At 41.8% G+C, this 27,366-nt stretch overlaps 1 protein-coding gene across 1 annotated transcript; it reads left to right on the top strand.

Annotated features, from left to right (window-relative positions):
* The first annotated feature begins 3,217 nt into the window (after positions 1–3,217).
* src (v-src avian sarcoma (Schmidt-Ruppin A-2) viral oncogene homolog) lies at positions 3,218–27,366 on the top strand. Its single transcript, XM_053318434.1, has 12 exons — positions 3,218–3,302; positions 19,498–19,759; positions 19,854–19,953; positions 21,754–21,852; positions 22,741–22,844; positions 24,182–24,331; positions 24,551–24,706; positions 25,091–25,270; positions 25,765–25,841; positions 25,943–26,096; positions 26,226–26,357; positions 26,564–27,366. Exons 2-12 carry the CDS (start codon positions 19,507–19,509, stop codon positions 26,770–26,772), a joined length of 1,614 nt encoding a protein of 537 aa, XP_053174409.1. The 5' UTR covers positions 3,218–3,302; positions 19,498–19,506; the 3' UTR covers positions 26,773–27,366.

Here is a 27,366-nt window from a genome sequence, read left to right as displayed (position 1 = left end):
GAGGGTGAAGAGAAAGAAACACAGATAGGATGTTGGGATAAGAAAGCAAGATAAAGAGGTGAAAGGGGTTATTTTCTTCCCAGAGATTCAGCCTTTCTGTGTAGCAGTGAACTTCGAGATACACATGATAGAAGGATACAAGGAGAGGAGAAGATTAGAAGTAACTGTTTCCATTAAAAAAAGTTTATAATCTCTGGATAAAATGAATCATACCATGGTCACTGAATATCAAATTAAAACACTTTAAACAAGCATTATAATGATATATATTATAACAGTCATATATTGAAAGGCATTATAATTCAGAAGTGAAATTTACAGAAATGATCCAAAAACATAATCTTTTTTGTCTTTAGACGTTTTAATGGATTTGTTGATGTCATGTGCTCCTGGGAGTGTCATTTAATGCGAGATGCTCTCTGCTTTTGTTCAATCCTAAAGGTTAAATGGAGTTTCTATCGGAGCTGAAATGTGACCCTTAGTCCACTGAAGCATTAGCAATTATTTTCTGAATTACTAAACATGTTGAGTTCATTAATATTTCCCCCCTTCTGGCTCTGCCGATATCCACATACTAATGGTGATGTAATAGTTGTCCTTCTTCTGCTCCCTGAGGTTCCATATGCAATTTTTTGAATACTTTTGGACATTTTTTGAACATAGCATTATTGTTGTGCTTGTAATTACTGCGGTTGCTGTGCACAGCTGTTTATAATTATATTTCTCTCCTTTAAAGTGGATTTAAAATGAAATGTCTCTTTTGTGCATGTCATTGTTTCGTTATTGCTTCTCATTTGGACTCAACTTCTGTTCGGGTCCCAGAGGGAAATTGGTTTGCAGTGTGGGTGCAAAATTGGAGATGATATAAAAACCGAATACCAGTGACAGCAATGATGTATGTTACTGTAACTCCGAGTACTTTACTGCACTTGTACTTTAATTGAGAATATCTCTTTTATGTGAGGCAAATATTGTACTTTTTACATCACTACATATATCTGCCAGCTATATGGTTACTTTTCAGATTAGGATTTTAAACAGAAAACTTTTGCTGAGTTTTAAAAATGATAGATTACTCAGGTCTATACCCAAAACTATAAAAAGTTATTTTAATGATTGATTTGTTTATATAAGTCTGGTCACATGACTAATCATGGTATACAATTAAAAAAGAAAACATTTCAAATGATTCAGTTTATATAACAGAAGTGTCTTATTATGAAGGGTGCAGTGTCTTAGCTGCCACATACAGTACCAGTCAAAAGTTTGGACACACTTTCTCATTGATGTGAATGGGAAAGTGTTACCAACTTTTTGACTGATACTGTATTTTCTATAAATCCCATCATAACAAAAATCTCATTAAAGGTCCAAATGAACAGATCAACTTTTAGACAACTAAAATAAACTACAACAGATAGTTCCTATAATTGCACATAGACCAATAAAATAAAAAGAATAGAGCCTGACCAAAATATCATTCAACTGATACTGTATTATCACAGATATATCGGTATCAGTTTTTATCCTGTTTGATATTTGTTGATTTATTTATTTTTTTTAAATATAGAGGTTGCATATGGAAATGCTTTTTCCTAATTCAAGTCTAATATACACATATTCAATTGTCAGTGAAGTTTAGTTTCAGTGGACTGATGTAATTCTAACAATTAAGTTTATTCTTAAACTGTAAAATAGTACAGCCTCCATCACATATGTTTGTGTTCCCCACATTTAGGGGGAAAAAATGTGTTTATGTACATATTCTGGTTATATAAGATTATCTATATCACCATTTTTTAATTCCCTAATATCGGTATCAGCATCGGCCCCAGCACAAATGTGTTGTTTGCCTTTACATCCGCCTACATTAACTGTCAGAGTTAATGAACCAGTTACATTTATACATACAAATAGTATATACTGTATTTATACCTGCTGGTGTTTTATACATGTAATGCAAGTTAAAGTGTAAAATACTTAGCTATGTACTTTAACTCAGGATATTTTGAAACCAAGACTTTGACCTTCATAACAGATCTAAACACTACTTTAACCACTGACAGCAGCACACAATACGTGCAATAATTTTATATATGAAACTGATTATTAGAGCCATACAGCAAATACATTACTTTCTACTACGAAGCACTGTGGTATTATATCACTCAATAGTAACACACAATAGTAATACCGTAATGTACTATTGAGTGTTACTATTGAATGTTAAGAGTTTCATGTCACAAGTGTCTGCAACTCATGCATGTGTGCGTTTGAACACTAGGTGGCAGCATTGTGTGCGAGAAGGGGAATGGGAGTACAACAAAACAAATATATGATGTTTGATTTTATTACAATTATTAATGATAAGAAAGATCTGTTTTTTCACACTCTAGTTCACGATTAATAAATATTATCCCCATATTTTGCATTTAATTTGACCGTTTAATCACATATTTATGGCTTTATGTATAAAAAACTGAGATTTGAGGTCAACATTTGAATTTGAATCAAAGCCTTTTGCCTCTCTATTCAAAACCAAAGATTTTCTGTCAGGCTAAATGTTGGACTTCTACATCTGACACACACACAAAATAAAAAAAAATAAAAAAAATCACAGCCTATATTATAAAAGTGACATCTATTGAATCCAGTTTGGAGCTGCACCTTCCTTCCTTCAGGTGAGGAGGAGCTTCCTTGAAACGCCATTCAACTAAAAGCAGAGGTTAATTATGCATTAAAACAATCCCACCAATCGGAGGCGGACAATGCGCCGGAGTCTCCGCCCGCCTCTAACATCACATCCCGGTGTTTTGATCATGACTTGATGCTGCTGCTCTTATTAGTGGCAGACTGTCGGGCTGCTGCCACACGAAAACATAGCTTTTTAAAATATTATTCCAACACGCGCGTTATTTATGTCCATGCTTTATTTTAGTTGATTCAAGCGTCTGTGAATGAGAGAGAGAGAGAGAGAAAAAAAAAATGTCTTCTTTGCTTTCGGAGGCTTTCCCCGTCATGACCTCACCGGGCCCCTCGGCTTGAATGGGATCCCTCATCTCTCGATCTGGCACCGACTGTCTCCACTGCTGCTCCTGCTGCTGTTGCTGCTGCTGTCCTTCCAAGCCCTGATTTTCTATTTTCTTTTTTTCTTTTTTTTAAAGGATCTGTGAGCTTCTTTCTTGGTCTCTCTCTCTTAAATCAGTTCATTAAATGGTTTGATGCGAAATCAGCCTGTCTGATCGGGGGCAGAAGAGAAGAGAAGACGCGACGCCAAGATCTCCAGTAGCCTGCAAGTCAGGGTAAGTAAACTTGTTATTTCAGTGCGAGCCACTTCAGTAATGACAGGCGGTCAGAAAGGGGTTAATTAAAGATGAATGATCTCAACAGTGCAGCAAATTACTATGATGGGTGGATGAATGTGTTGACCTTATGTAGCTGTGTGTGTGTGTGTGTGTGTGGAAACCTCATTTTACTCTGGTCATTTCACACCTCTATGACCTCTACTGAACTTATTACTCAGTATGTAAGATATTTACTAATAATCATGTATAATAATAGTAATATAAATAATTGTTAATCAGACATAATCCACCATAATCATTGGTTTCAATTAGACCAGTCTGAGAGTTCAATCAGAGCTTTTCCACAAATACAAATTGCAGCTTTTCTTTCTTTTTTTCTTCTTTTTTTTAAATTTTACGTTACAAGCTGTACATTCACTGGTCTGTATGCTTATCAAGTTCAATTTTCACTGAGATCTTCCTCCATTCTTTAGAAAAAGTGGCTTCCTTTGGGTACAAGTCTTCACATGACAAGGTGAAACTTGGCAGGTCTGGTCGCTATGTGAGACTTTTTATGGGCTACCTGCTGTACAGTACCTACTCTGTATGTGTCATTGAGAAGATAAGTGGGGATGACTAAAGATATGCTGTCTGTCTGACTGAGTTTTGAAATGGACACATCGTGAATAATCTTGCTTTTTTGTTTGTTCACCCAGTGTGTCACAGTTTCCTTTCCACCCAAGATCCCTTACGCTTTAAAGACATGTCTTGTCCCATACTCGGGATTAGCCTCTCCCACTCAATGTGACTCAAATGACCAAATATTGACTCAAATGTGGAGGCAACTAATAATAGAAAAGATTATTACCTGCAAAGCTTAAAGTAATTGTATAGTCTGTAATTTATGGAAAAGCTTGTCCTTGAGTGTATATATAGAATCTGTGTTCTTCCATATCTGCTTGTGTCTGTATATACTGTACACACATCGGTCCAGACTCTCCATACCAGGCTGCTAACTCAGTCATTCATCTAGAAAATGAAACCCGGTTAAGTCTCTAGACAAGATTGACAAAGTTAGCTTCAGACAGTTAAATGTCAGTGTGTGTGCGAGACGTGGCCGCGCGCCACATTTGCTATCGTGACAGTTGAGATGAAAAAACACTTTGTACAAACCAATGTGGTCTCTGAACACACACACACACACACACACACACACTCACTTAAACCTGCTGTGCCACTATTGCGGTGTGTTGTCCCAGCCCTCTGATCTGCCTAAAAGCTAAATATTGTGTATAAACCAGCAGTTAATTCCAGCCTGGGTTATTTTTTTCTGTCTCTGTATAATCCTTTCTGAAATCTGAAACATTTCATCTGAGACATATTTGAGAGAAGCATCAATATTTTTTTTAAAGTAAAGAAAATATTTTTTGATTATCAGTAGTGCATTAGACTAATCCTCCACAGATTTGGCCGGTGTTTGCTTTTTGTAAGTTTCCTGAAGGAATTAAGATGTTTGGCAGCAGGCAGGCAAACACATATAATACCCCCATGGATTCAGTATCCTTAAATTTAGTATTTGGCCAATGACAAACAAGCCGATGTCCTATGATTACTGCTTGTTTTTTATCAAACATTCCACACGTCTATCTTAGTCTCAAAGGGCCATACAATGCTTTCACCTTTACAGCCATAACAAATGTTGCCAGTTTCAGCCTCCTATTAGCATGCACCCTGCACTGGGAGATGCAACCAACCAGCGAGTGCAAAGTGTTTCTCAAAGTGGTACGAGATGGCCCATTGTACTATTGAACTGCCAGATTTCAGGCTCTCCACAGAGGGGACCTAATGCTCCTTGGAATCCCATGAATGCCCCTCCAGTGAAAGCTGTAGATGTTTATGTCAGCCCCAATGAGATTGCTGGAAAGTTGCTCTTGAGGCCGAAATTCCTGCTAATTGGCAACATGGCTGTGGACTGGCCCCTTTGTTCGGCCTTAGACTGGAGTGGTCTGTCTGTCAGGGTGATACACTGGGCCTGGCATCAATGAACTGCTTGTTTCCAGCCCGGGAGAATCAGCGGCTTTAAGACAAGTCGCTTCCACTTTCAAAATTGCCTTTGTACACCTATTCAGAAAGACGGAAAGAAGACATGTATGGGTGGTCTATTGAGAGACTGTTTCTCAAGCATCCGGGCCAAGCATTTTGATAGTGATGTGTGTAGTTGTCTCTATATTTAACTGCACTGAAGCGGACCGAGCGGTTGCGCTAAACAGACTCTGCTCTAGATGGCGGTTTGCTGAGATCATCATTTGATCCAGCGTCCAGTGTCCCACTTTACTTTAGGTCAGACGAGGATTAATTGGCACTGAGAGCGGAGGACATATCGAACATATTGTCATTGTGTATGATATCATCATATGGAGGAGCTAGCTTGTTGGTCAGATGCGCAGGAATAAAAGGAGGGCTGGCAAATGGCAGGGTGGAGGAGGACGACTGTAAATGAGAAGGGGGCTCTTGTAGTAGTAGTAGTGGTTGTGTGCCTCTGCTTTGTTGAAACAACACATTATTCCCTTTTGGCTTTGGGGTACTTAACAAACAAAACACTTGTCTGATGCCAGCGTCAACCCCTCTTCAGTTTGCCAATGAGATGTGCAATACACTCCAAAGGGAGCAAAAGAGAGAGGGATTGTATACACAAAAGGGGGGCATGAGATTTGTGATGGTCTCCCACTGACAAAGCCCTTTGAATTTTTCATGTGGCAGATACTAAACTTCTGTCGCTCTGGCCCAGATTTGGTGCTAATTAGTGCCCAGCTATGTTCAAGAGCATACGGTTGGGCATAGGAATGCCAGTGCCACCTGTTCTCTCTCTCTCTCTCTCTTTAGGTCTCACATCCCTCCCATCCTGTCACGCTTTATCTCTCTCTCATTCTGTTTAGGCTTTATGTGTCAGTGGCCTAGTTTTGTAAAACCTTGATGCTGCCTTTTTTTTTTTTTTTGTACTGTACACTTTTCTGGTCATTAACCTCAAGGTTGTGTGTGTGTGTTTCACTTCCAGGCTAATTCTACTTTATAGCCCACGCTGTGTTGTATTACTACCGGAATTAATGACCACAAGAGAGAAGTGTGTAACTACACTGTTTTGAGTCACAAAGCTGTCCATTGCACCCAGTAAAAGCCAGTTGAATAATAAGGAGGCCGAGCTGAAGCACTCTGACATATCAGTCTTTCTCCAGGCTCTCTGTCAGAGGGGCCTGCGCTCGCCGGCCATTTGAATGAAGTATCTGATAGTGGTTTGATGCAGACAAACAGAGGACGACTTGTATCCTCTCAGGATCCCTGGCCACTTCCTGTCCCTCTGCTCTGGGAATGGGCCAGGGTGACACAGGCCATGCATCTCCACTCAATCCACCCACTGTTGCCTCTGTGGAAAAGCAATCGCTCTCACACCCTCATTCCCATCGCTCTGTGCACGTTCCTTGTGACAGGAAAAACGTCTCTGGCATTTAGAAAGATGCCTCTATGTGTGGCTTTGTGTAGGCGCAGCTGTGCAAGCCTGGTCAGGATGATGAGATGCTGGGAAGAGCACATGCTGCCCCTCCAACTCGCAACTCCCCCCCTCCTCCATACACCCCTCCACCCCGAAACGTGAGGCTCTCTTTCCTCTGAGAATCGCTGCAGTGTATGTCGAAATGGGAGTTTTAATGCAGATCATGTACTGGCAGAGACGATCGACCCTGTCAGACTCAACCTTTGGCCCAGGCAGATGTTACAATCTGACCAAGACGTATAACAGGAACATAATTGTGTAGAATTTTCTAACCAACATATGAGTTAAGGGGATGTGGGTGCACAATATAATTTCAGATCCTTTCACTGAGGCACACGAGGCACTTAACAATCACCACGGTCATGCCACCACACAGATGATTTGGTGTTTTGTAAGTCGTTTAGATTCCCGGTCTAGCATCTTTTGTTAAAGATTGTTTTTTTTATTGTCTCATATCACAGAATTACCATAATATATACAGTATATGTGGGAGGTTGCTAAACTATACCACTGACTCAGTGATTACTTTGCCAACTGCTGTGATTTCTCACTTTCACTTCTCAGCTCATAGTCTGCTGTTTTGGAACAAAAACGATATACTTATTGGTGCTTCCAGATCTGCTTACTTTATCCTCCCTATTTTTAGCTGTTAATCGATGGACATTTATGCAACAAGCACAACAAACATCAACATTTTGGCTCTTAGCAAAAATTCAAATGAGAAACTCTTATTTCAGTATTTTTAGCATATTTGTTACCATACTTATCTCTGAGCTGAAAATGAGACATTGCGACTATTTGTGTTGATTTCAGGCCAGAACACCTGCAATTTTCTAGTGGTCACTGCCAGAGGTTGTAGGAAGTGCAGGATCTATTTGATCCGTCCGATCTGACCTCTGGAGTCACACCTGTCTGTCCTGATGTGAGTCCGGATGAGATACGGAGCAGAGGTTGTCTTCCTCTTTCTCAGCAGGAGGCCGTTTAGCGAACCCACCCTTCTGCGTGCTCTGAAAAAGCTCCAGCCACAACAGCTACTCTCTGCTCTCTACTGATTGCCTCGCAGCGTCTCGTTCGCTGCTTCACCGCCCCGCCGAGTTGCATTTGAATATTGAAATCAGGGCCTGGTGAACAAAGGGGTGGTTTAAAAGCGATGGAGGAAATCACTCCAGTGTTGGGGGCCTCGCCCTCCAATCTGTTATGGAAATGTCATGGCAGGCAGCAGTTATGTTTTGATGATGAAGCGTGACATGGGCACATTTTAAAATTTTAATGGCAGACCCCAGTGGGTGTCTCTGCTTTTTCTGTTGCTCTTATTTGTCTATCTCCAAGGAAGCAAGGCTCCAATACTGAAATCTTTGTGGCTTTTCTCAATCCAACCAAAGCAGCTATAGAGATGTTGATACACCATGCTTTATTTATACTACTGCATCTGCACATGAGCACAGATGTTGTGAGAGTGTCTGAGAATGTTTTGGAGGATTTGCCTGGACCCTTTTTTGTTCACACTTAAATATTCTGTTTTGTCAATAAAGACAACCTCTGTCATTGTTTAAGAGGATGTATTTTTAAATAATAATAACAATAATAATGGTAATGAAGGGGTTTATATGGAGATACAGAAATGATAGACTCAGATGATAATCAGCCACAACATATGACACTCTCAACATGAATTTAATTATGTGTTGACAATAAACTGCTCTACAGTGTTTTCGTGTCAGGATGAACAACCACAGTATGTGTAGCGACCTTGAATCGCATTCTTGTTCTTACGCTGTCTGAAATGTGGCTGCTTGACGCCGCATTCCCTTTCCCTGACAGACGGTAAAGGGGAATGTGCTGGGGTGGGTGGGTGGATGGTTGGGGGGGTATGTGTGGCTCGGGGCAGCCTGTGCATCTGAACATCCTGGGAGGACGGTGTCTCTACCTGCTCCCTGTACATTCCTGCTTTGGGCTCAGTGAACAGGAGAGCAGTTGAAACTCGCCTTGTCCTCCGCTCCGCATTCCTTAACCATGACTGGGCTCAGTCGCACTGCTGCAACAAAAACCTGGGAATGCCACAATGCAAGCAGACACACACACACGCACACACACACACACACACCTGGCTCACTTTCTCATATTTGAACATGTTTACATGCTTAGTTTAGTGTCGCTATGCCTACTCTCATCCAGGATTTTCTGTTTCATTTGACTTGCAGAACAGCTCTTTTGCACATTATATAAATACATGTGTATATATATACTGTATATTGTCTCCTGGGTGAGGCCTTACTGTAGATTTCAGTGCTGCAAGGACTTCTCTTGCTGTGTAGAAGAGAAGTTAAACGGTGAAAGCCCCGGGTTAGTGAAGCATGAGGCACTCGGTAGTCTCTGTGAACCTGAGCAGATCAAATGCTGCCTCTTTGAAATGTGATGAGAAGGGTGAATTTAAGGGTTTGTTATCACAGTGTTTGAGTTCACTGTCGGTGACATGATGTAGCTACTCTTAAGCATTAATATATAGGCCTATATAATATCGCAGTCTCCTCTGATGTGCTTTTTAAGGCTGAATCTCTAATATCTTTACATCCAGTCAAAGAGTTCACGTTGTTTTCTTTGGACCCCCTCCATTTTCTGTCTCTTGTCTCAGTTGGACTGTTTCCGCACCTCTTCGGGGGTGTAAAAAAAAAAAAAGAAGGATGTTAAGGATGTTTTTCCTCCTCACGTGACTTATGGCTGACACATCAGAGGAATTGAAATCCTTTATTTCCACCATTTCCCTCTAGAAATCTTCTGAAAGGATTGGAGAAAGAATGGTGAAAGAGCACAAAAAGAGGGGATAGACATATAGTGTGAGAGAGGAGTAAGACTTGGGGGGGGGGGGGTTGGAGGGGGATGAGGGGGTGATAGGGGGGTGATGGGGGGAGGTGGAAGAGAAAGCCAAAGCCCTTGAAGATTATCTTTTTCTTCTCCTCCCTTCCTTCATCTCTCTCTCTCCCTCTCTCTCTCTCTCTCTCTTCGCCACTTCTTCTTGTTTGAACACATGACCGCAGCTCATCAGTCTCAGTTCATATAATGACCATATTTAGATGGGAGCAGCAGAGCAAGGGGTGCAGAGAGGGAAAAAAAAAAAAAAAGGATATGAGGCTAATGTCGGAGGAAAGCCCAGAAGCAACACAACCTGGACGTAAGTTAGGAGATTTCACCAATATAGTTATAAACCATTCCGTTTCTATTCTTAGGCTTTAATACACCACAGAAGAACAATGGCGGGGCTTATCGCACTATCAACACAATACAGTGAATATGTGCGGGTCTCTTCCCAGCAGTCACGAAACTGTGCATACCACAGATGCCTCATAGTTTTTCAGGAGGAGAGATAGCTGCTGCTGCTGCTGCTGCTGCTGTTGGACGTGCGTCTGTATTCATCACAAGTGGCACGAGAACAGCTGAGAGTCCTTGGGGCCATAAAACAGCACACATGCATTTTAACATGAGGTTCATTTGCTCCCAATTTGTTTATCTTCCATTTGACATTTAGGTATAGGAATCTATGCTAACTTTTTTTTCCCTCCTCTTAAACACGAAATGGCACAATGTTTAACTGTAATGGAAACTACAGTATCGGTTAATATGCTGATATTTACTGTATTAGCTGCTTCGTAATGAACCTGATGAACTAAGTGGAGGAAATTACCGCTAAGGTCTTCCGTCTATCTCATCTAAGCCTGTGCCTGTCACACCCAGTCTAGGAAGGTTAGTCAAAGGTCTTAGTTAAATCAGGTGTGTTTGCTTTTGAACAAGGAAGAGGAGAGAGGGCATCACAGTTTTGCAAGGAGGGCGACGTTTGAAAGGTAACCTTGAGGGGACGAGGGGCTTCGAGAATGTGAGTGGTGACAAGTCGACATTCAATCAAAGGTACAACCAGATTCTTACTATGTTCATGTCCAAGCTCCTCTCCATTTGTAATCACAGTGCTGCCTTTGGAACAGGGAAGTGTTGGGCTTGTGGGTTTTTTTGACATATTGTAGGAGCAGCAGTGGGTGGAGCTGATTCCAGATGAGCCAAAGAAGACGTAGGAAGATGGAAAGAAGGAGATTAGGAAGTTGAGATGAATTAAAAGAAGTGAAAAAATGGTCTCACAGCATCTGGGTCTCTTTCTGTTCTGTTAAATGAATCATTTTACTACTTTTTTTGAAATACTTTTATTTGCTTTCTGTTTGAAAGTTAGACGAGAAGATCAATGCCGCTCATATATGTCCATTCAATATAAGGCTACATGCAGTTAGCAGCCAGTTAGCTTAGCTTAGCATAAAGACAGCAAACGTGGAAAAAGCTAGCGTGGCTCTGTAGGCTGAATGATTTTGGAAACATGTCAATTTTGAGATTATTTTGACTGTACTTTTTACACATATTGCACCTTTAAACAAATATGGTGCCTTTGACAATTGCAGAATAGGATTTATTGTGATCATGTCACTAATCAACGTGTTAATCTGTTTAAATTGAACAAGAAAACGCCAGCTGCTAGCCAAGAAACGTCCCAGCAAAGCAAACAGACGCTGATCTTTCTACACTTCTGGTTTTTGTATGGATTAAACAAACACCTTGTAATGTGCTAACTAATTAGCATTGTAGCGCTGTAGAGTAGGCCGATGTTATTACCTGTGAACAAAGCCTGACTAGTTGTTTCTCCTGTTTCTAGTCTTTTACTGGCTGCCGGCTGTTATTGAATATAATCACTGTTCCTTCAAAATACATGTTTCAGTAGGTCACTCCCTCCGCTCTCTGCTTCCTTCTGCAAAAGCCAACAGATCACCTCATCTAAAATGGCCCAGATATTTTCTTACTGAGCCTCAATCCCAAAATAATTTGATGTATGTCATACTCAGATTAGGAACAAGGGATAACAGAAAATCCATGAACCTGCAGTCATTGCCAGCACTGTTTGTTGTTTGGAAGTGGACAAAAAAATTCCTGTGTAAGCACGGGGTTTAAGATAGAGCGGCCAGCTGCTCAGCTCAGTGCTCTACAAGTCCAGAGATGTCATGTGATTTTAAGGTCAGGTTAGCTTTGACGTTTGGCAAACAAAAGGTGAACTGAACATATGTTTTTTTTTTTGTTAACCAGTGGTGAGAAATGCACATACACACACACACACATACACAGTGAAAGGGATAAGGGCTCACAGCCTCTGATCCTATTATAGAAGCCAAAGCACTGCGGGCTCCCGAGAGAGCCTGGGAAAATGGGTAAACACAATGTTTTTATGGGGATCTTCCTGTGCTATAACCGAAAGCATCACAATGGAAAGAATCTATTCAGGTGATCTCCCCTTCTCTCTCCTTCTCTCTCTCTCCTTTTGTCTCTCTGTCTCTCTACACAACCCCCACCACCACCACCACCACCACTCTGTTTTTCTCCAAAATGCTTTCAGGAAGTGACAGACATCGCACATAATTTAGTGAGCCTCTGCTAATCTTGCCTTTTTCTTCATCAGATAGGCATGCAGTGTTCTCTGAACGTTTTGGCCCAGAAAGTCTGTGTGCAACTATCCTACATCTGTGCAGTTTGTTGGTTTGTGGAATGCTTGGAATCGCCTCCATGGCAACGGCCAGGCTGTGTATGTGTGTGTGGAGCGGTAAATATTGACTCCACCACCTCCCCATCCCTGTGTCTGTCCGTGACAGGAGCGCGGGGAGTTGGAGGGGGGATCGGTACACACACTTTATCCAGGACTCGGCGAAGTCCTGCCGTCGGGGGCGTGTGTTTACCTTCAGACCTCCAAACATGGAGGAGCTTTCTGGCTCAGGGTGGCTCAAAGTTTGATTCAGTGTGTGTGTGTGTGTGTGTGCGCGTGTGCGCGTGTGTCAAGAATACAATAGAGGTGAAGTGAAGCTTTGTGACTCTGCTGTGTTACTTCATCTCAGTTCTCTCCCATGATTCCTATAATGGGTAACTTAATGGGAAGTGTGGATGGACACTAATCAGTCGCTGGAACCTTGTGTGTGGGTACATGTCAGTTGTGCAAACACACATCCAAGCAGCCTGTTCCTCTATTCCTGTTTTTGTTGATGGAGAAGAGAAACTATATTGACATTTGAGTGTCACCAATGTGGGTTAAAAACAAGGAAACAGCCTACTTGTGTTAAGTTACTCAAGCATTTACTCAGTCAAACTGCATGACTAACTAGTACAGTGTTGAAAATCCCACAGCAGATGGATTTGTTGAGACAGGATAAAAGAAGTGCTTGAAGGACTAACAGTAACAGCAACAGAAGCAGCAGCAGCGGTCCGACCGGTCTATCCTGTCTTGTCATTGCAGCAACCGTGTTGTTTCGCGAGCCCCAGATGGAATGTCATCACAGCGTTTGGCGAATACGATTAGGAAATAGATGTTGATAATCTGGACAGAACAAGCACGGCTGGATTATGCTACGATTGGCGGCTGGTGACGCAGGAGCCAAAGCCTCCCCACTTTCACCCCCCCCCTTCCTCCCCCCTCACCCTCCTCCTCCTCCTCCCCGTAGTAATTACATAGAGAGTATTAAGATGAAGGAATACATCCAGTGAGGCTGACATTAGGATCACATGCAGTCGCCCACTCAAGCACAGACACATGTGCGTACATTCCCCGTAGACACACACACACACACATACTTCCTATCCCCTGAACAATATCAGTTTCCCTTCCCTCATCACTCCTCCACTTAAAAAAAACAAAAAGAGCGGGATTTATCAGCTGTCGCCTCAACTTACAGTGGAGTCAGGGTGTAATGGAGTTTCTTTTGCACTTATTCTGACTTTAACTATGAGTGAAAACAGTCTGTCACATTCTCCAGCACACACCATTTTAAACGTTTGATGTCTGCAATGCAAATACAATGAAAACAGGATGTTATCTCCATGCAGCAGTCTGGCACCTGTTGGGAGCACGTACACAGGAAGCCTATACAGTAGACACTAAATATTCATTTGTATGTTTGACACCATGGCAACATTCAGGGATAATTGGGAAAAAATATCCAAATATCACGAAAAAGTTATGATACTCGGCTGAGGTTGAGCAGTCAGAGTATTGATAAAAACTAAAAACAGATTTAGTGAATGAATCATGAAGCACGTGAGTAAAACGTCTGCTTATATTGCCGCTCCACTGAAGAGAAGAAAACATCAGATCTGTGTAGAGTGATGAGGAGACTGTAACATTCCTCAAATACAAGATACAAAGTAGAAATGTCATCTTTTTTGCTCCCGCTTCTTCTCAAACGGTTAAATGGCGCCGGCTGGAAGAGTAACGTCAATAGCTGTTTATCTTGATGAACCAACTCTAAATATCCCGAAAGTGCCGCAGTGGACGGAATGGATGGAAATACAGAAAAAATTTGCATTTCCATTTGAATGAAAAGCTCATTACTGTGTCTGATGACATCTCAAATTTAAGATTGATTGCAGGAACCATGAACATGATAAACTTTTTCAGGTCCTTTAACCTCAGTTGCCCAGCAGTGAGATGACGTGGTTTAAAAAAAAAAAAAGGTGGAACTTGATTGGTTGTCATTTTTTTTTTATACTTTGAGCACCAGGGGGCAGATTTAGGAGTTGACAAGATCCGAGGTTAAGCCCAGAGAGCCCAGAGAATTTTTAACATGAGCAGAATTAAATGATTACAGCAAACATTAGTATTAGTAGTAGTGATTTATTTTGGTCCTTATAAACAATTTTCAAAAAACACAACATTTATAGATGATATAAGGAATTAGATTTTTAGATATTTGATACTAATTATTATATTTTTAATTGCATTTCACTCTGTAACTCTAACCTTCAACTGAAATGTCTCCAGATGTTTCACTCTTAATAAAAATAGTTATGAACTCAGATTTAGTCAGTAGCTGCTTGAAGTCACTGTTCATTAAAAGTGACTTTAACCTGATTTTTTTTTTTAAATAATTTCAGGGCTTTTGAGAAAATATTCAGGGCTGAAGCACCAAAAGCCCCCTGCCCCCTGCCCCCCGCCAGCTCCGCCCCTGCTGAGCACTGATTGGAGCTTTGCAGATTTAACTGAGAAGAACCATGTTAGAAAATGACTTTAGAGATCAACAGTTTTCTTTTTTTTAATCCAAATTATATGACTGTTGAAACATTAAAGTAAAAAATGAACCTAAATAAGACAAGCCTTTTACATCATCAGTCTTCTGTAGGTATTTCATCTTTCTCAGGTGGTGTCAGAGGTTTTTAAAGACTAATCCCATGCTGCTTGCCTTCACTGATCCATCCTCACTCTGGTGGTGAACCAGAAGAGATGAAAGAACTTTTTTACTAAGTTGGAAAAACTTGTTATTCCCACAATGTGACGAAGTGTTAACACAAAAGTTTCATTGTTGTAATGATACTGTTGCAGCTAAAGCTTAATTGTGACCTTTAACCTGTTGCCCGGGGCATTAAAGACTGAAGGTAGATTGTCAGAACATGCCCAATCCATGTGTTTGACCACAGGCCAACAGCAACAAGCACTAAGAGGTTGAAGAGAGAGGGGGTCTACTGTAGCTGTCATCTCAACACACGAGTCTTAACATGCCTCCTCCTTATAGAGTCTCACTGTCTTTCTCTCACTGTTGCTGAGTTTGTTTCAGCTTCGTAGTGTGAAATCTCTTCTCATTAAGCTTGCATACAGAACATCTGAAGCAAGCTTGTTCAATTTTGATGTTCATGACTGTTTGATCCTTCCCAAAAGATGAAAAGATTTTTTTTTTTAAATGAGCTTGAACATAGTATACTTCATTACAAAGGCTGTGTTGGTGGGTGGGGTCGGGATGGGGTGGCGGGGAGGGGGGGGCCAGAGTCATGATCCTGTCTGTCTGTCGCTGAGCCTGTTAATGGATGAACGACACTGCATTCTTTCTATTATTTCAATGAGAGAATACCATTCAGATATTGTCATTGTTTTCTTTTCAAATGAAATGAAGAATCAAGCAAAATAGGGATATGCTGCATCCTGTAGGGGGGGTGGGCTGGGGGGGGGGGGGCGGGGGGGGTGAGAACAGCCCCAGCAGCAATATTAAAAGACTATTCCCATTCAACCAAAGCCCATGAGACTTGAAGGATTTGGAATTCATTGCCAGATCTTATGCATAATTAAGCAAATCCCCCCCACCCCCCCTCCAACCACCCACCCCAGCCACACCCCCGCCTTGCCAGAGGGATTTTGATGCAGCTCTGCCAGCTAGACAGTAGGTGCTTGTTACAGTACCTCAGCTCTTTTAAGGCCGGGCTCAGACTCTCAGTTATTAGCTGCTTGCAGATGATACATGTACTGTACTCTCTTTCTCAGCAAAAAAACATGACATTGTTTGGCTCCGTGACTTCCTTCATTTCCATATTTCCTACTGGCTGTTAGAGCTTAAACACGCTAGGATCTGGCAGCCCACAAGCCACAGGCCACTTCTGTCTTGTTTATGCTGCCTGCTGTGAGCTGACAAAAGATGCTTTGTTGGAAACGGAGTGTAAAGAAAGACCCGAGACTCCCTTAATGCTCTGTTTCATGTTTACTCGGTTCAGTCTTTCCCCCTTTTTTTTCTTCTGTGAGTATTCAGCGTATTTGTCTGGGTACACAGTAGTCTGGGTTAGAGTATTAAGACGCTGTTGGCCAAAGGAACCAAATTCTATTCAAGCTTTAAAAATTAGCGAGAGGCTAAAATTGGTCTCTTTTTATTTGTTCACCTCATCAGATGTTACACACACAGATCGGTCAAGCATATTTAGAATGGAGAAGTTTATAAGCACTGTCCATATATAGTGAAGCATATCTCTCCATGATCTTATTAAGTGTCATTTGTCCAGAGCAGGAAAGGCTTTTTACACGGCCAGCGACTGGAGATGCTCTGCTCTGCCTCAAATGGCTTATTAACCATGCGCGGGTGGGTGGGGGGGCACAAAACACACAAAGAGCAACTCCCCGAGCCACCCGTCATCTTTGTGTCTGCCCTCTTGTGTCTGCGTGTTAACCTGCACGCACTGCTACGCTAGCTGGGATGCAGGGATGCTGGGACGCGACCCCCTTTTATACAGACATTGCCCCGAAGGGAGATATTGGCTGTCCGACCTCATTGACCTATTCTCGCTTCCTAATTTCCTCCCGCTCCTCCTCCTCCCCCACCTCACCCTCCCCATAGTAGGTTTCTGAGCTGCATCACTGCTTACATACTGTACATCCATAGGAATCTCTTCAAAGGACTGAAAACACAGCAGTATGTCTCCTGTGTTGCTTCTGCTCTCCACTCTCTCCCCGCAGGTTGCTATCCTGTTGGGAAATGAAAAAAGGAGGGGGGAGGGGAGGGGGGGCATTGGGGAGGCATCCAAAATGGCCGACAAGTACCAGTGACAGCTTCACTAATTTCCCTTGCGTTGTTACAGTAGCGAACTGTGCTCTTCTTTGTGCCACACATTTTCCACCATATGTCACCGCATGGCTCTTGATGCCAGACGTGCCCCCTTGTCTGTGTATTAGCTTGTCATTGCTTGTGAATGGAAGTGGCCTCATGAATGGGCTGAGTCCAGTATTAGATCCAACAGATGCGTGGCTTGTTAAATAGCAGCAGTCAGGCGAAGGGGGATATCAGCTGAAGGTTGAGTAGCACCACACCACACACTTCTGCTTATCAGAGGGGTTCCCAAAACACCCCACCTTCAGTGTTTTTTTTGTAAATTAGCATTTCATAGCAGACCCCCTGTGGTTATATCTACCCGTGATAACAAGGGTTTGAGTCCCTAAAATTATCCTTGGCTTAGTGTGATGATTTCCAGCGCTAAGCTGTGATTAGAGCTACCTCATGAGCCTAAGTAGGCGCCGGAGAAGCTTAAAAATGAACATACACAGTGAAATGCTACAGCGATCCCAAACTGCCCTCTTGACCTTTTAGGCTCTTCTCATAAGATCTTGGTGCAGCGTCTTAATTTGATCATCACGGAGCGTTAGCAATTAGCATGTGAAGCATTTTGTACCTCATTAGGGACAAAATGTTCACATCAAAAGATTGCCATAAAAATGTTATAAACTAATATTACTTTCCACTTTCAATTACTTTTTTTTTAACCAACATCAGTCCTGATAATAACTATTAAATATTCATTCATTTTCAGGATGTTAACTGTTTTTTATATACTCAAAGCTCAGTAACCCACTATGAATTATACAGTAAATGTCCTGCATGTTTAAAGTGTTGTATATTATATTCTATTGAGTTTGACGACATGTGTGTGCATGTGTGATAGTGAGTAGATGCATGAGTGGAAGTGGTTGCATGTGTGTGTGAGAGAGAGATAATGCTATACATGCAGGACAATACAGATTCTCCATTATATACACACTGACACACACAAACACATAATGTTGTCAATATACACATACTGTACGTACCGCACTCTGACACCCGTACCAACACATCCAGGTCAGTTTGGATGCAATCACATTTTTCACTGGTCTGCTGTGATTCATAAGGCAGGACGAGCAGGACGAGCAGGACTGGGGAAACACTACATTGTATTCTCCCATAGGCACAATAAAGCTAAATGGCATTATCTGGTGTGAAAGGAACTACCGTTTTAAAGCCAGGGCTCCAAATTGACAGCCAAGAATGCAGGAATGCGTGAAAGAGTCATATTTTGGCATGGGGATGGAAAAATGTAGTTTTAATTGGTTTTAAGGGGGACATATTTCTATCTCTAAGAATGTTGGTGTAACACTTTCTTTTCTATTCAGTGTATTATAGACCTGTTAGAAGTGATTTGGTTGAAATTAAAAATAAAAAATAAAATAAAAAATCCTTGGAAAAATTGATATATACATGAACACAGCCCAAAATTATCCCGAAGAATAAAAATGAAAAGCCAAAAAATGTCCTTTGTGAAGCATAAGGGTTAAATATATGTTTTCCTCAGGAGTTTGATGACACTCAAACAAAACAGTGTGAAGAGTGAATTATAGACTTAAATGTGTCTGACGGCCAGAAACATGAATCCCAATCATTGATCATGTTGATCAGCATCTGTTAACAGTTTGCTAACATGTTCAACACATTCAATTTTATAAGGTGATAATGATATTTAGACAGCTTGTTCCACTGGCCTCAGCTGCCCAAAAACATTAATACATCAATTATTAATTTAGTCTATAAGATGTAAGAGAGATGTGAAAAATGAGCATGTGTGTCTGACAAATGCACATACAGGCATGTGTAACATTTGTGTGTGTGTGTGTGTGTGTGTGTGTGTGTGTGTGTGTGTGTGTGTGCGCTCTGTTGGTGGCAGTGGGGTTAAGTTGATCTCATGTTTGTGTTGAAACCGAGGAGTGGCAGCTGCTCCACCATCCGTGGGGTGGTTTCGCTTCAAAAGGTCTGCATAACACTGTGTCTCAGTGGGTTTAGGGCTGTGGTCCTCAGCCTGTCTCTGGTTTCTGCATCTGGTCTTGTGGCATTCAGAGGAATTTTTCTAGTCAATGTTTTCTAAAAAAAAATGACACATGGAAGCAACTTTGTTTGATGCAAATTGTTATGTATGGTAATTTATCTTTTACAGTGCCTTGAAGTGCAATTTTAAGTTTCTTCTTCTTCCCGATCTGTGGTCTCACTGTCTTTTTTTCTTTTTTTCTTCTTCTTCCTTTTTTCCTTGAATACACTACGACAGGCCTTGGTAATGGGGGGATCCAAGAGTAAGCCCAAGGATGCAGGCCAGCGAACCCGCAGCCTCGATGGCAACCTCAGCTCTGGAGGAGGAGCCGGCGGCCACCATCTCAACTCCACTCATCAGTCTTTAACACCCAATCGGAGCCCTACTATAGATGGAGGTCTCGGTGGCAATCAGTCAGTGGGCAATAATGCAGAGCTGGCCTTGTTTGGAGGTGTGGACAATAATAGTGTCACCTCTCCAAACAGAATCACACTAGCAGGTGAGAACTTTTTTTTCTTGATTTCATAGACTTATGTGTGTTTTTTTTTTTTTAAATCTGTATACCTAACTTCCCCTCCTTCCTCTCCTAACAGGAGGCGTGACAACCTTCGTGGCATTGTATGACTATGAGTCTCGAACAGCCTCAGATCTGTCTTTCAGGAAGGGCGAACGCCTCCAAATAGTCAACAACACGTAAGAAAAATGCAGGAAACATTCACACCCACTGTTCTTCTTATCAATCTCTGTCTCCTATGTCGTCTCTCTCTCACACAATGTTTGCACACTATGAAACTCTTCAGGCTGCCACGAGAACATTTTTTTCATACATATACGCTGTGAATGCACATCGACTGAGATTCCACTTGTCTTTGTGAGTTATCGCTCACTTGTCTGACTCGCTGCTCTGCACCCTGCCCCGAAATGCATGTCACTTGTCGTCTCTCTGAAAACCTCCTTGTAACCATAGGAACGGGCTTCCCTCGGCTGGGCTTAATTTTTTTTTTTTTTTTTGTGTGTCAACTGACACGTTTCTGCGCACACTTTTTTGCTTCATTCACAAATGCCTCTCTCTGAGACTGATTACGTCTCAGTACACCTCAGTAAGGTCACGGCTATTTTTGTATTTCTTCTTGTAAAAGTAGATGCAGTGAGAGACCTAGTTACAAATCTAACCTGTTTAAAGGCAGGGGAGGCGGGGGGGGGGGGGCGGGAATGGGGGGGGGTCATGCTTGTTTTGGAAATAGGGGCTTGCTCCATGAATCAATAGAGGTGCAGTGAACCATATACTGTAGTGCCGCACCCCCCAGTGCTGAAACAAACTGCTGACCTAGAAGGCAAGAGGCTGAGGACAATAGTGGATTAAAGCTGCATCTGGCCCCTTAAGCCAAAGACCTGGATCATTATTGGGTCAAGTACACCCAGATTCTATGAACCAACTCTAAGATTAGTTAACGGGTTATCACAGTCCAATTAAGTGTCAGTGAGGCTTGTCATAGCTGTCTCATTGGTCCGGTTAAATGTGATAGCGTAGACATGCACAGTGACCCGCAGTGGCTTTTGTTATAATACTGTGCCCTCTACAGTACACGTCCCTGTTTTACTTTCAAACCTCCTTTTGCCTCGTTATTGTGTTTACCTTCTCTCCAAGTTATGTAACAGTTTGAATATTTTAGATTTATAGCTTTAGCATATGCACTATATAAAAAGTCTGCTCTGTGTATACTCTGTGCTATTCTGCCTTGATCATAACATGCTCTCTGTGTTTCTTTAACGCTCTTCTTTTTTCATCATTTCCCTTTCATCTCTCTCTTTTTCTCTTTTTCCTTCATCACATACGCCTCGCTTTTTTTACAGGAGGAAGGTGAACTGCAGGTTTGTGAAGCTTCTCTGGAATTGTATTTTTGAATGTGCCATTTGTCCGCCTTGTGTTTGTTTGTGTCACCTGAAGCATTCCTGCGCACTGTTAATACCACTCCAACTAGAAAAGGCACAAACCACATAACTCTGTCTATGAACCCTCAGTAGTAAAAAGGAAGTTTGCCCCGCAGCCTTGCAGCACTATAACCATCTCAGGTCAACTTGAAGGAAAACAAAAGCAAAAAACAAACCAATATTTCGCTCTGATTCGGTGCTGCAAAGCTACACCAGCTCACTCCCTGATAAACTATAGCACACAAGCACCATCCCTCCTGTTGTCATATCTCCATGAATGCATGTTTTTTCTGTTATTATACAACTCCCACATATTATTTCTTAACAGCAGAGATACCTTGGGCTTGCATTTATCAAGCTTCTCCATGAGCCAAGAGCTTCATTACTGTGGGAACGACACAATCTAAACTATTGTTAGTGTGTAATCAGCATCAATTTATTTGTACTCTGAGACACTTGATAAGCACTAGCCCTAAAATCCACAGGCTGTTTGGTTTTTTTTGTGTTGTGGATGTGTTATGAGCCTCTGTGAAGATGTGTGTTATCGTTCCATCGTTGCAGAGAGGGGGACTGGTGGCTGGCGCGCTCCCTGACCACTGGAGAGAGCGGTTACATCCCCAGCAATTATGTGGCTCCATCCGACTCCATCCAGGCAGAAGAGTAAAAACCCTGCTTTTTTTTTTTTGTTGCTTTTTTTCTTTTTTGCCCTGTCTCTTTTATCTGTGAAGCATGTGAAAAGAATTGTCACTTGAATATATGTATTTAAGTATCTTTTAGCTTTTCATCTGAATGAGGTTTCAGCACTTACAGAAATAGTTTGACATTTTGGGAAAATATGGATATTGACACCACATTGGTAGCTACAGTCAGCAGCCAGTTAGCTTAGCCTAGCATGGAAACTGGAAGCAGAGGGAAACAGCTAGCCTGGCTCTGTCCAAAGATAATGAAATCTGGCTACAATAACCTTTACAGTGCACAAACAAATGAATAAATTGAAGAAAAACTGAAATATTTCAAAATGTGGAAGTCACTGCACATTTACATCAGACGGAGCCAGGCTTCCAATCTTTAAGCTACGCTAAATTAAGCTAACTACTTTCATATGTAGCATACAACGATTTGAATGGTAATAATCTTCTTATCTCTTAGCAAACATTACAAAAAAAGCATATTTCCCAAAGTGTCAAATTTCTTCATATATCCACTGTAATACATTTGCTGCTTTCTACCCCTTGAGGGCATTCACTGCTTTCCTTTAAATGCTAACCTGCTTGCTAAAGATACCACAAACTAACCTTATATAACAACTCCATTTCTCGCCTTTGCCTCCTTCCTCTCCAGTCATCTCAGACTGACTCTAGAGTCCAGGTAAGCAGCTGTTGTAGGCATTAGTATGCAGGAATGCATCTGATTTCACTAAACTTTCTGAAACTGTGAGCAACAACTCACCCTCGCTTAATCATTCCTTCTCTTCCTCCCACACACATCTTCCTCCCTTCAACCAACCTGCTCCCGTGTGTCCCGTGTTTTCTGTCTCAACCTCACCAGGTGGTACTTTGGCAAAATCACACGCCGGGACTCCGAAAGGCTGCTGCTGAGTTTGGAGAACAGGAGAGGGACTTTCCTGGTGAGAGAGAGTGAGACCACCAAAGGTAAGTTTGATGAAGACCTCGATACAAAAAAAACATCACTCACTCTGCCTCTCTAGACAGAAGGGCTATATATTAAACCTCATCTTCAGTCTTAACCAGATGTGTCAATAGCATCCAATATTGAAAATTGTCTCCAAAGACTCTTGTACAGATGCTTGTGTTTAGACGATAAGTTTGTGTAGAAAAAAACATTTAATATTCTTCAAACTAAGAAAAATGTCCATCATCTTGCAGTCACAGACAGTAGGATTTCCTCATTGTGATTCTAAAGGATTTTGACATTTTACTGAATTCAGGTGTTGCACACATGATACCCAGCATTATGATACACCATAACGAAGCTAAAGGGGCACTGTGAGTGTTATGGGTTTTGGCATCACCACCAACAGCCTAGGGATTTCTTTAAATGGTGCTCATCATCACCCTTACCCAGGGAACATTTTTGTCCTGTGAGTTAGTAAAAAACATACTTGCTCCAAATTTATCTTTACACCAGTGTATAATAATGTTCAGTTTTTCTTTAAACTATGGCACCCTTCTACGTGTTCCTTTTTTTAAATGAACTTTTTTTTATAAAATATTCAAATCTCAGCATGAAGATCGGTTTGAATTTCATGACATGTTTGACTAAAAACGTAACTAGGAGAAGAAAGCAAATTCTTTCTAGCAGTAAGACATGATACCCTGCTGTTCACTGTGCGCCCTGCTGAGTCGTGTCAGCTGTGTGGCAGTGTGGGTACAGAGGAGAGACGAATCAGGCAGATGGGGGGGAAAGACTGGATGTGACGCCTGTGGGATTCAGTCTGGAGATAGTTCTGATAGGCAGCTGCTCTGCTGCTGCAGCACAGTCCCTGTGGGTTCAGCTGGCTCTGTGTTGGTTCCTATTACAGGATATGTATACAGCATGAGCTCTGCTTAGAATGAGACAAGGGACAGGGTTGGGTGGAGGGGGGGGGGGGGTGGAGGGGAAGGGACTAGATGGATGAGCAGTAACAGTGTGGAGGTACTGGGTGGGTGAGCCAGACAGAATTAGGTCAGTGTGGAGCTGAAGCTGTACAACCACGGGCCATATCGCCCAGTTCAAACATTAAAAGAAGGGGGAGGCATCGCCTTGGGTCACTCTGTGATTCAGACTGTTTTTTCACTTGAGCGACGCTGCCCTCTGGTGGTGTAAGGAGTACATTGTCCATTAAATTTAAATCTAATTTTACCTTTTTATATCCATGCAAACAATTAATAATCCACCTTAATTTGCCCTTAGTTTTTTTTATGTCAAAGGCTCAAATTAAAGACTCAAATGTTATAGTGCATTCTTCCATCTTCGTTATTCTTTCCAGGTGCCTACTGTCTGTCAGTTTTGGATTATGACAACACCAAAGGGCTCAATGTGAAGCACTACAAGATCAGGAAGCTGGACAGCGGAGGCTTCTACATCACGTCACGCACGCAGTTCAGCACCCTGCAGCAGCTCGTCAATCACTATCGCAGTGAGTTCACCACGAATTAAACACTCTCCTTTTACATCCACTCCCTTCGTGAGTCACTAGCAATGACAGGGATGAGGAAAAAGATCCTCACACGCATATCTTCATTCATCCATTCAGTCTATCACTCCCTTTGTTTCCTTCACTATCAGAACAATATTTTGTGGTAACTATGGAGTCTGGCTTTTGATTACATTCCCTATCCTCCCTTGTGTTCCTCAGAGCATGCTGATGGGCTGTGTCACAGTCTAACAGAGATCTGTCCCGTGCTGAAGCCTCAGACTCAGGGCTTAGCCAAGGATGCTTGGGAGATCCCCAGGGAGTCTCTCCGTCTTGACCTCAAGCTTGGACAAGGATGCTTTGGAGAGGTCTGGATGGGTAAGCCGTACTTTCATCTGTTTCTTAAACAAATCCCTTATCTCCAAACCTGAAAACAAGGAGAAGATTAAAAAAAGTGCTTCTATTGCTCACTGAAAGATGAAGTTTTAAGATACACTTGAAGTAAAATATTAAAGCATAATGACTTTTTACCTCGTCTTACTTTTCAAAATCTTTACCACCAGCACTCATTAGAGAAAATAATGTGTGTTTCATGGTCCTGGTTAGCATGCCAAATGATCAAATCAAAGTTGCATCAATGAAAACTTAATCAGGTAAAAATCAATCAGGTGTTGCTAATTTATGTTCACATGGCTGAGCTGAATGTTGATAATTGATTTGAGTTCAATTATTGACACATACAACTTGTGTTTCTTTTATCAGGAACATGGAATGGTACCACACGGGTAGCAATCAAGACTCTAAAGCCCGGCACCATGTCCCCCGAGGCCTTCCTCCAGGAAGCTCAGGTCATGAAGAAACTCAGACATGAAAAGCTGGTTCAGCTCTACGCTGTGGTGTCTGAGGAACCGATCTACATCGTCACTGAGTATATGGGGCAAGGTCAGCATGGACTTTAAAACAGTACTAGTACTTGTTATACTTCAGGAAACAAATGGTATTATTTCATGATTTCTTTTCAACTAATTATAGCGTTGTTGAAATGGTGTTTTGAGTAAATGTGAAGATTAGTTCAGCACTGACTGGCTCCATTAATGAGGTTGAGGTAAACTGGAATGGAGGCTTACTGGTGAAATGATGAAAACCTGCATGACTGGGAGGATAGGGAGCCAATCAAAACCAAATTAACATGCAATATGATGGGTTTACTGCATGCAAAGACAAATATATTCTTTAGATGCTAAATTTGATCAAAACCAAATGAAATGAAATACACTTAATTGTGTACAGAAAATGTTTTTTAATTAAAAAGATTAAATTAAAGATGCTGTCACACATAAGGAAATCAACTCTAAGTAAAAGCTGAAATGGTCCAGATAATGACCACAACTTCTCCAACATTGATACTCACCTGTATTATGTGTCCTTGCTAACAGGGAGTTTATTGGATTTCCTGAAAGGGGACATGGGTAAAATGCTCCGCCTCCCTCAGCTGGTGGATATGGCCTCTCAGGTCAGCACAAATAATCTACTACCACAATACTTTTTCTTTATGATATCTATATTGCTTTCCCTCAGTGTGTAGACAATCACAAAGCTTTGTTTCTTTCTCAGATTGCTTCAGGGATGGCTTATGTGGAGAGGATGAACTATGTGCACAGAGACCTGAGAGCTGCTAACATCCTGGTGGGAGATAACCTGGTTTGCAAAGTGGCTGATTTTGGTCTGGCTCGCCTCATTGAGGATAATGAATATACTGCCAGACAAGGTAAGCTACTCAGCTGTTCACATGGCAACTAGAAGCTAACAGATGATAGCCTCCAGGAAACATAGATCTTTTTAGATATAGCTTTTGTTTCAGTGATTATATTATTTAAGCAAACTTGTCATTTTGCAGGAGCCAAGTTTCCCATCAAGTGGACGGCTCCTGAAGCTGCTCTGTACGGACGCTTCACCATTAAATCTGATGTCTGGTCATTTGGGATCCTGCTGACTGAACTGGCCACCAAAGGCCGAGTGCCATATCCAGGCAAGGAACATTTACTCAGCTCTTGTTTCCTTCTGGGAAACGAGCCTTTTTATCTGTGGAAGTGCTTTTATCAGCGACTCCAGCACTGACGTCATTCTCCACCCATCTGACAGCTGAAAGATTGGAATGTATTAGTCATGCACAATTATATGATTCAAACTGTGATAATGGCGTATCTAATCTGATATCTCGTTTTGCTCTCTCAGGTATGGTGAACCGGGAAGTGCTAGACCAAGTGGAGCGTGGCTACAGGATGCCGTGCCCTGCAGAGTGCCCCGAATCAATGCACGAGCTGATGCTAACCTGCTGGAGAAAAGAACCGGAGGAGAGGCCCACCTTCGAGTATCTGCAAGGCTTCCTGGAGGATTACTTCACTTCCACAGAGCCTCAGTACCAGCCAGGAGAGAACCTGTAACTTGGCTGAACATGAATACGTGCATGCGTTGTGCATGTGCAAAAAAACTTGAGCCTGTGCTTCTGCTTTAGAGTGCATGGACCGGTATGTGTGTGTGTGTGTACAGTAAAACGGGGCAGAAAGCCGACAACATTCTGAGTACAATCAGTAACTTTCTGGCATCGAGGAGTGTCAGCAGGACTTCAAACCAATCAACAACACTCAGTAGCTGCCTCTCTCCAAAGTCGCTGTCATATTCACCGTTGTGGTCTGAGGGACTATTTTTTAAAGGAAGGGACTAAACTGTGGTATTATTTCGAGTTTATTATTATACACTATTATTTTCATTTGCCATTTCAATCAATCAACAACCTACACATTCAAACAGCTTTGTCCTAGTGTTTGTAAGGAAGCCCTTATAAATACACATTCCTCATGCACTCTTCCTGTGTTAATCCACCTGACTGAGCTTGTATTTTGACATTTTTAACACTACGAGTGACTCCAGGGTGTGTCATTAAAGACTGCGTTATGGGTCAAACATGGGAGTCAAGAGAATGATTGTTGGATACAAGTATTGTCCTGCTGAAAGCTCACTTCATGATGTCTGTTTCT

The sequence above is a fragment of the Scomber japonicus genome, chromosome 4 (genome assembly GCF_027409825.1).
Source record: "Scomber japonicus isolate fScoJap1 chromosome 4, fScoJap1.pri, whole genome shotgun sequence".
Taxonomy (NCBI): domain Eukaryota; kingdom Metazoa; phylum Chordata; class Actinopteri; order Scombriformes; family Scombridae; genus Scomber; species Scomber japonicus.
The sequence above is the reverse complement of the archived record's forward strand: the minus strand, read 5'-3'. Positions and strand labels throughout refer to the sequence as shown.